The 9,715-nt window shown below is 46.1% G+C and overlaps 2 protein-coding genes across 2 annotated transcripts; both read right to left on the bottom strand.

Annotated features, from left to right (window-relative positions):
• Positions 1–4,178: 4,178 nt before the first annotated feature.
• Positions 4,179–4,967, bottom strand: LOC123113544 (protein PELPK1). The gene has a single exon (XM_044534817.1). The coding sequence runs from the start codon at positions 4,888–4,890 to the stop codon at positions 4,456–4,458; it is 435 nt and encodes a 144-aa protein (XP_044390752.1). The 5' UTR covers positions 4,891–4,967; the 3' UTR covers positions 4,179–4,455.
• A 3,608-nt stretch (positions 4,968–8,575) lies between these two features.
• On the bottom strand, positions 8,576–9,624 carry LOC123113542 (protein app1). Its single transcript, XM_044534815.1, has one exon. It carries the CDS (start codon positions 9,508–9,510, stop codon positions 8,920–8,922), a length of 591 nt encoding a protein of 196 aa, XP_044390750.1. The 5' UTR covers positions 9,511–9,624; the 3' UTR covers positions 8,576–8,919.
• Between the last annotated feature and the right edge of the window lie 91 nt (positions 9,625–9,715).

Below are 9,715 nucleotides of genomic sequence, written 5' to 3'. Positions count from 1 at the left end.
GCGCTGCTGCGATGTATGAAGATGGGTCAATGCCTGGCAATTTATACAGTTCAAAGTGCACGTGTGATTAGGTCGGTTGTTGGCCCGATTCAAAATGTGTGTGAGTGCGTCGTCAATCCAAAAAGGGAAGTGCTTTGCATGGTCGAGGTACGTAGGCGGTAGCTAAAATTTTCTGGGTTTAGGTGAAGTGCTGGCCGGCGTTGCAACTTCGATTTGCTCAACCGTCTTTGATTATTCGTACCATCATTTTCTCAACTGCCTCAGTCACACGCTCTCCCGCGAAGCCGAACTGACGGAGACGGTATTGTACAGGAGTATCTTCAAAAGACTGTGTCATTGTTGGGATTGACTTGTAGAATCTGCTAGTAGCATCAGAGTTTTTAATGGTACGGGAGTGTCTCTGGTTGCAACTCACTGACCGATCACGCCCACACGTGTGGGTGTTAAGGGGTATGTCCACACAGTTTGTGTGGTGTTTAAAAGGATCAGCCCACACGCCTACGTGTGGGCAAAACAAGTAACGCCCACACGTCTTTTTTTCTTCGCGGTCCCTCTCACATGCCTGCGTGTGGACAAAATAGATAACACCCACACGCCCGTACGTCAGGCCTCCTACCTTATGGTTCCACACGCCACGCCTGACAGTCACCAGCGTCTCCACAGTTGCCATGGTCTGGATCCTCTTCCATGTTCATTTAACCGCAGTTGCCATGTCACTGAACTACAATTGCCATGTCGGACAACTACAGTTGCCATGGTTGCTCAACTGCAGTTGCCATGTATGGTCTGGTCTACTGCAGTTGTCATGGTTTCAAAATTTTAGGAGTTGTCACCTATTAACACTAGGCAGTTGAGAGAGTTGTCATGTGTTCACAAGCACGCTAGGCAGTTGCCATGTAAAAGAAAGAGTTGCCATCTGCTTACGTGCACGCTATGGCAGTTGTCATGTACCATGCAAAAATACATGGCAACTCAGGTAAAAGAGAGTTGACATCTGCTTACGTGCACACTAGGCAATTGCCGTGTATCCTGCAAAACACGTGGCAACTGACATGTTCGGGTAAAAAAAAGAGTTGCCATCTGCTTATAAGCACACTAGGTCAGTTGCCATGTACACTGCAAAACACATGGCAACTAGCAGATTGGGTGTGGGAGAGGAGAGGGGCGTGTGGGCGAGATGGCAAATGCCCACACACCATCCCTTGTGCGTGAGTGAAAACTAGCGTGGGCGAACTGCTAAAGCCCACACACACGGCCCCTCCGTGTGATGAAACGAACATGTGGGCGACCGGGTGAATGCCCACACACCAGCCCAGTCCTACGTGGCACCATAAACATGCCAAGATTCGTGCACCCACAAACACATGCGGATCCACGCGTGTGGGCGAGATGCAAATGCCCACACGTATGGGCGTTAGTGTTTCCGAAGTTTTATCCAAAGTTAAACTTCATAAAGTTTGACCATATTTATATAAAAAATATAAACATCTATAATACTAACACTATACAATATAAGAATTAAATTCATGATGCATCTAAAGATATTGATTTCGTATTGTATTGCAAATTTTTATATATAAAGTTGGTCAAACTTTATGAATTTTGACTTTAGACAAAATTTATATGGAGTGTAAAAAGGATCGGACGGAGTAGTTGCTTGGACTATACACGCAATGCAAGTTCCACCGCTTTTCACTATGTTTTTTATTCTCTTACCAAACGTGAGACAATTATTTTACCTGATATATATATTTAAAAAGTTATTTTTTTAGTTTATTATGGAAAGCGTAAAAAGGGATAAAATTGAGGCCAAACCCACTAAAACAATGACACCACAGGGCCATCCCATTCTCCACACAACATTGCCACACCGGCGAGACTCGCCGGTGCGACAGACATCACAAAACCATGCCAAACACATGTGCACAAACGGATGAGGCTTTGGGGCACACAAATGCGGAGGCACCCATGTTCCTGGTGCCCCCTTTTTATTTTGGCTTCCAATTTTTAAAGTTTTATAACTTTTAGATGGAAATTTCAAATTAAGTTATGTTTTCATATTCGTGTTTCTTGTGTCCAGCGCTTTCAAATAAGATCCATTTTGAATATATCTTGATGCCTTTAAAAATGTGTTTAGTTTCAATGTTGAAACTTAGTACGAGCGACCGGTAAAAATCATTTATTTTGTATCTACGGTCGATAAAATAAAATTGTTTAAAATTATATATCTGAAACTGGTTGAAACTTGACAGTTTTAGATGCAAAAATCGTAAGTTTCAACATTGAAACTAAAAACTTATTGTGCCCTTGTGCAGGATTGAACTACTATACGAATCAGGAGGCAAAATGAGTGGGCAGCAAGACTTGGCAGGTGTGTGCCCCTGCACACCCCCTGCACTCGGGTACCCATGCGAATTTCGGGTGCACAAGCAGTGGCGGAGCTAGCAGAGAATCGAATGGGGGCCAAAGAGAAAATATACACCTTTGGAGGGGCCAAATGACAACAATCTTTTTAATTTAGGGCTTTTATTTTTTTCCTTCAGTAAATATGCCACGGCTGGGGGGGGGGGGGGGGGGGGGGGCAGCGGCCCCCTCAGCATTGTACATAGCTCCGCCACTGTGCACAAGCCAACAGTAACCCACACTATTTTCTTAGGAAGACTTGGAGTTTCGTAATTTTCCTTGTCGCATCCATTGTTGATGGACAACTCGACCAGGAGGAATAAGCATGTATGTTTTCTAAAACCAATGCAAATGATTTAGAATAAAAGGCTATTAATTTTCTTGCTGTCAGATTTGCACTTATACTCAAGTTGCTTTGTGTTTTTAATGGATTTGCATTTATTCGAGATGTTCTTATTTTTGAGAAAAACATGAGGAATTAGCAAGCAGATTTGCTAAAATCCAGGTGGCTGTTTTGCATTTAGATTTGAGTTTTTTTGTGTTTTGGGAAAAATAATTGGAAAAGCATGCAATCCTATTGGACTTTGAATCTGCAATCTACCACTTCGTGTGAGCACACCCCGATTGGGCTTTGAATCTGCAAGGAAAACTTATTGGGCTTTGACGCCGCCAACTGCCACTTTGGTCAGTAAGCTACACTATTGTGTACTCCCGTTTCAACATGTTTCAAGTACTTCATTACTTGTCACTCAAATGGATGTATCTAGACATATTTCAGAACAAGTAATATGGATCGGAGGGAGTATTTGTTTTATCCTAAGTCAAGTTTCTTTTAACTTTGACTAAGCTTACATAAAAATATATATTAACATCTACAACACCAAATCAGTTTCAATAGATTGTTCACAAAATATATTTGCATACTATATCCATTTGATATTCTAAATATTAGCATATGAGAAAATCAAGTAATTTGGAACCGAGGAAGTACTAGTAATGTTTGTTTTCCCTACAAAAAAACTATGAATGTTTACGTTTATTTTTGTTTCCAAATAGATTTAGTAATTTATCTTTGGCACCTATGTTTTCCTTTCCTTTGTAATAGTAGTTGTTTTTTTCTATCGGGTATGGAAATAAATTGTGCATTTACAGTTTTGGGGTGCATGTCTAGTTTTTGTAAGCAATTAAAATCTGGTGTGCATTTGCGCTTTTTCTTCAGTTACACTTTTGTATGGTTCAATCACATTTATATTTTTGTGCAGCTACACCTTGTTGTGTAATTGTACTTTTATTTCTGTGCATGCAATTTAATTTTTTGTAATTACACTCTCTTATGCAATTTGCACTATTTTGTGTTATCATGCCTTTAGGTGTAATTGCACTACTTTGTGCAATTTGCAACTTTTTTATTGTACAGACACTTCACTGTTTGCTGGAATTGTTCTTTTTAATTTTTGTAATTCACTATTACCTTTGGTGAAGGAAAAAATAAACAAAATTCCTAATGGTTTACTAAAAAAGAGCTAAATGACCTCTTTTATATTTTCGAGCACCTGAGAGGACAGATACAATTGTACCATCACTCGTTAGACTTATATTCCCTCCGTTCCTAAATATTTGTCTTTTTAAAGATTTCAAATGGACTACCACATTCGGATGTATATAGACATATTTTAGAGTGTAGATTCACTCATTTTGCTCCGTATGTAGTCACTTGTTGAAATTTCTAGAAAGATAAATATTTAGAAACGGAGGGAGTACAAGACAAAGATGCATACTGTAAATAGTAATTTGTACTAGTATTTAAGAAGATCAAGAAATACATACAGTGGGACAAAACCCTCAACATTCAAACACTACCAATACATATAATACTGAGACGTAGAAAAAAGGCAACAATTACTGATACTGTGATACATCGCATATAAAACACCAAGCTTGCATGTAAGAAAAATGTACATCGTGTCCACGGAGTGACCTGGCGCCACTCTCACACGAACGGCGCCCTATCGTAGACGTGGACAGGGCGAGAGCACCGCTGCGTCGACGTGCCTACGCTGACGGGGGCGGTGCCGCGAACGGCATATGTACGTTCACATTCGGGACGAAAGGCAGCGGCGGCAGCGGCACCTTGGGCACGACAATGGCGGGCATCGGCGCCATCGTCACCTGCGGCACGGTGGGTAGGGTGACCTTGGGCATGGGCGGCAGGACCGCCTTGGGCACGACGATGGCGGGCATGGGCGGCAGCGTCACCTGTGGCACGGTGGGCAGGGTGACCGACGGCATGGGTGGCATCAGGGTGGCCGTGTCCGTGGGCACGGAAGGCAAGGTCGGCACGGCCGGCAGACCAGGGACGGCGCTAGCAGCCGGAGCGGCAGCCGCCGGCGTCGTGTCGGCCAGGTTGCGGGCGGCGTGGCACTTGCTGCCGGTAAGGAGGAGCGCGCACGCCATGATCATGGCCAACATGCTCGCGCTGGAAGCCATGGCTAGAGCTAGCGGTAGTACCGGTGAGAGATAGTATTCTCTCGTGTGCGTTGTGGTGATTGCAAGATGTTGCTTCTGCTCCGCTGCGATGTATGTACATGGTTCAATACCCGGCAATTTATACAGTTCAAAGTGATCGTGTGATTAGGTGGGTTGTTGGCCCGATGAGAATGTTTGTGCGTGCGTCGTCCATCCAAAAACGGAAGCGCTTTGTGTTGTGTGGTCGAGGTAGCTAGGTGACACATACAATTTTCTGTGTTTAGGTGAGGAGGGGAGCTGGCCGACGCTGCAGCTTCGATCTGCTCAACCGTTTCGTTCCTGCCATCATTTTTCAACTGGCGTCGTCATGGTGTTTCGCGAAGGTGCAATTGGTCTGAGAGTACTGTACTACTACTGTGTATCTTCGGCGTATATACAGTTTGGATATTTCGCCAAGGCTCCAATGTTCAAATCAACACCACCGTCTCATTCGCGACAAAATGTATATATCAACGTACTGCAGTTGATCACCGTATATGTGGTTGGATGATTAGAAGAGTGGTTGCACCCTCAACCCACCGGAGATCAAACCCGACATACACCCACGGCCTTTGTGGTGACTTTGAATATATCACACAAGGTCAATACCGTGGTTAAGTTTATACAGACAAGGTCAATACAACACAATTTATCAGTTGGAAAATCTCAATTTCCTGAAATATGATCTTTCATGTCATAAACTCATTACTCATATATGCATTACATCCGTGATAAGTAGCCCATTAATCCAATTGCATTTACAACTGATAATCCACCCACTGGGTTAGAGCACCGCAAGTTGAACAAACTACAAAGCACCTCTCATTCCGAAGAAAAACCCATCGAACTTGGCTAGAGAAGATATATAGATCGAAGAGCATGCAAAGGTATTTAATTATACAACAAAAAAATCTCAAAAGATTCAACTGATTTCAATGAACAATCTGATCATAAAGTGATAATTCATCATATCTCAACAAACACATCATCGATTACATCGAATTGACCCCTATCATGTGAGGCAGCTCAAGAGAGAGAGAGAGAGAGAGAGAGAGAGAGAGATCTAACTACTACTTGTACCCTAAGGTCCTAACGGAACTACTCACACATGGTCATGGAGACAGGGTTTATAAATAAACCTCCGAGAATGGATTCCCCCTCCGGCAGAACTCTGGAACATGCCTCCAAATTGGATCTTCGCGAAACAGGAACTTGTGGCAGTAGAAAAAATTGTATGAAAATATCCCGATGGTTTTTGGTATTTATAGGAATTTATGGTGGTGGAACCAAGGTAAGGCGGTGCAGGTGGGTGCCACACGACCTAGGGGCGTGCCCTACCCCCCGGTCACGCCGAGTGGCCGTTTGGGACCCCTGTAGCTCCTCTCAATCTCCTCCGAAGCTTCTTGGATCCTTCCTTGCCAGAAAAAAATCATATTACTCGGCAAGGTATTTTGACCTCCTAGATAATGATTTCCTGTGAAACCAAAAACATGCAGAAAACGACAACTGGCACTAGGCACTAGATTAATAGTTTAGTCTAAAAATATATATAATACTATAAAAAGTATATAAAAGTGATATATACTAGTATGAAAAAATATATTATAAATACGTCTGAGACATATAAATAATTCAACACTCCCAAATAGTTCCCCTGCTTAGAAAAATTGGCTGAAGAAGTATAGTTGGACATTAGCACAGATAAAGTAATGTGTCGTCTATAGCTTGCTTAATTTCTGGTTGTAATTCGTCTTTGCGCTTTTGTAGACAGCCGGGGAAAAACCCATCATGAATAGTCTCATGTTATCAAAAATAAATCTCCAAAGAGGGCTATGGGAAATGATTATTGTCAAGGAAATAAAAACGTAGTACGAACATAATCATTTGCAGACAGTGTGGAGAAAGTCCTTCAAGTAGTTCACTTAGAGCAACTCTAGCAGACCATGCAAAAGCCCCTGACCCGCAAAATAACCGTCAAAATGCGGGCTGGCGGCGAAAACCCCGCCCAAACAGACACCGCAAACGCGGCTGGCCCGAAATTTTTTTGAGGGGCGCGGCAATAGCTCGGCTTCAACCCGCGTATTCGCCCCCCCCCCCGGCCTGTCGGTTCCCCGCATATAGTGGGAGCGGTTGGTGGGGGGGGGGACATTTCAGCCCGTGCTTTTCTCCCCCAACCACCTTCCCTCTCCCCCTCGCCCCGCCGCCCCAGATTCCGGCGAAAGTGGCCGGCGGGAGCATGCGGGAAGGCCTCCAGACGCACGAGGTAGCCCTCCGCCCCCTCCCCTCCCCCTCCTCCTGCGTCGGCGGGCCAGGACCTTGTGGATCTGTGGCGTTTTCATCGCGGGCGGCCGGATTTGGCTTTCCCGGCCGCCGCCGGCTGCGCCAAGCTATGGAATGGTCGGGAAAGCACCTCGTGCAGCCCCGGCAAAGGCTCATCGGCGCATGCAGGCGCAGGTTCGTCCGCTCGCCGCCGCCGATGGTTTGCCGGCATGGATTCGGCCGGCCGTCCGCCGGGTTCGGCCCTCTCGCAGAGGCTCTGTGGCTCGCTGATGCTGCTCATGTAGTGCGATGACTGCCCGCGGACAGCGCTGCGGCTGACTTCGGGCACGCCAAAGCACCCTAGATGGGTGTTCTTCAAATGCGAAAACGACGGGGTAGGCGCTGTTTTGCATTCGGCTCATTTGGATAGCTCATTATGTTTGCTCATTTGGATCATCATGCGTGTAGGAAGATGGATGCTCATTTTGGTTTTGGGAAGGCGAATACATTGATTTATTGATAGAAAGAAAATTGTTAGACGTTCATGCACTCCTTAATGCAATCGAAGGTAATGAACCGCATGCATGCGCAACTAGAGAGGAAGCAACGGCTACATATTTAGAACCAAAGAAGAACAATGAAGATGTAAAGATCAAGAATCCGCAGATCAACAATGAGTGCATGGACAAGATATTGCTTCAACTCTTGGGAGCAGTTATGGAAGTTAGAAATCTTCTAAAATGCATACTTGTGGTTCTTGTTTTCTTTGGGCTTGCTTTTCTAGCAAAAATTTGGTGATGTCCTATGTATCCAATGTGGTTGAAAATGCAAAGAAATGCAAATTGAGGTGCAAATTGAGTGCAAATTTACATTTTGCGGGCTAGGGGGAGGACGGCCGCACAGGCAGACCCCGCAAAGCGACCCGTAAAACAGGATGCGGGTCGGCTTTGCGGGGTCTGCCTCTGCGGCTTTTCGCTGCAGACTGCAAAACAGCTTTTCCGCGAACTGCAAACGTGAAATGCGGATCGGCGGGATGCGGGGTTTGCTAGAGATGCTCTTAGCTTCTGGGCTGGAGTTGGTCTCTGCGCCAATTGGAGCAACGAGTCACCTAATGATACTATTCATCCTCAAAGTCCATGGAGTTGGCCTCTGCATTTTTTTCAATTTTTTTAAAATTGAAAGTTTGAATTTGGTTTTTTCTTTTCAAAAAAGCCCGGTCACCAAAATGCCCCACTTCAATAATTACTATTCTTTAGCACAACTTATATAAAGCATATGGTCATTATATTTGTACGAAAAACAACAAATTTATATAATATTGGGATAATTTGAAAGCTTTCTCTAGCTCCATATATGCTCTTGAATCTGAGATACATACACGTAAAGCCAAACTACTCAAGCTTATATCTACATGAATAGTGTATATATTGATACAAATGAAAATAATATTATACAATGTCTTGCACCACATAAACGTACAAGCATACAGTACACACATCCCCACCACACGCACCAACCGAAAAGATATACCACACACGTACACAAGTGGGTACTTCTTTTTTACTTGGACGTAGACAAGTGCTGCTCAAACGAATACTACTACCAAGTTACAGAAACCATATGCAGCTCAAAAAAAAAGTTACAGAAACCATATGGATGGAACGTTACAGTTTTATTACACTTGTAAATCGTGCATGCACGGTCGTGGGCACGTACGTACGCGTAGTCCGTTGACGGTGGAGGTGCAAGGAACTATGGCACGGCCGGCACACCGGGAACAGACGGCACCGGCGGCAGTGGCACCTTGGGCACGCCGGGGACGGACGGCATGGGCGGCAGTGGCACCTTGGGCAGGTCGGGGATGGACGGCATAGGCGGCAGCGGCAAGTCAGGTATGCCAGGGACGGACGGCATTGGCAACGTCGGCACCCCTGGCACTGTGGGAACCGTCGGCACACTCGGCGCAGTGGGCACTGTCGGCACGGCGGCGCCAGGTACTGCCGGCAGCGGCACAGTCGGCACGCCTGGCAGGGTGGGAACTGCCGGGATGGTTGGCACGGCGGCGCCAGGTACTGGTACTGTCGGCACACCTGGCACCGTGGGCACCGTCGGTACGCCCGGCACGGTGGGAATTGTCGGCACCGTCGGGACGCCTGGCACGGTGGGCACCGTGGGAACGACGCCGCCTGGCACGGCGGGGACTGTAGGGACGACGGGCACGGGGGGCAGCAGCGGCGTGGGCAAGGCCGGAACGTCGGCGAGGAGGCGCGCGGCATGGCACGTGCTGAGCATGACGGCCATGACGAGCGCCATGGCCACGAAGCTCGTCGACGTGGAAGCCATGGGCGCGCGCTCGTGACCGCTAGTCACTACGTACCTAGTAGCTATCTCTCTTGGAACCCAGCTAAGCGCGATGTGGCTCCTTGGTGTGTTGCTTTGTGATGCAATGGTCGGAGCGCTGCGTGCCAATTTTATAGCACATGAGCTGGCCTCGCGCCACTCTATGTTTTTTGGAAGGGAAGCTGGCGGCCGACCTCTGCTTGGCATT

This window comes from Triticum aestivum, chromosome 5B, assembly GCF_018294505.1.
Source record: "Triticum aestivum cultivar Chinese Spring chromosome 5B, IWGSC CS RefSeq v2.1, whole genome shotgun sequence".
Taxonomy (NCBI): Eukaryota; Viridiplantae; Streptophyta; class Magnoliopsida; order Poales; family Poaceae; genus Triticum; species Triticum aestivum.
Note: the sequence above shows the minus strand (reverse complement) of the source record. Positions and strands in the feature narration are given on the sequence as shown.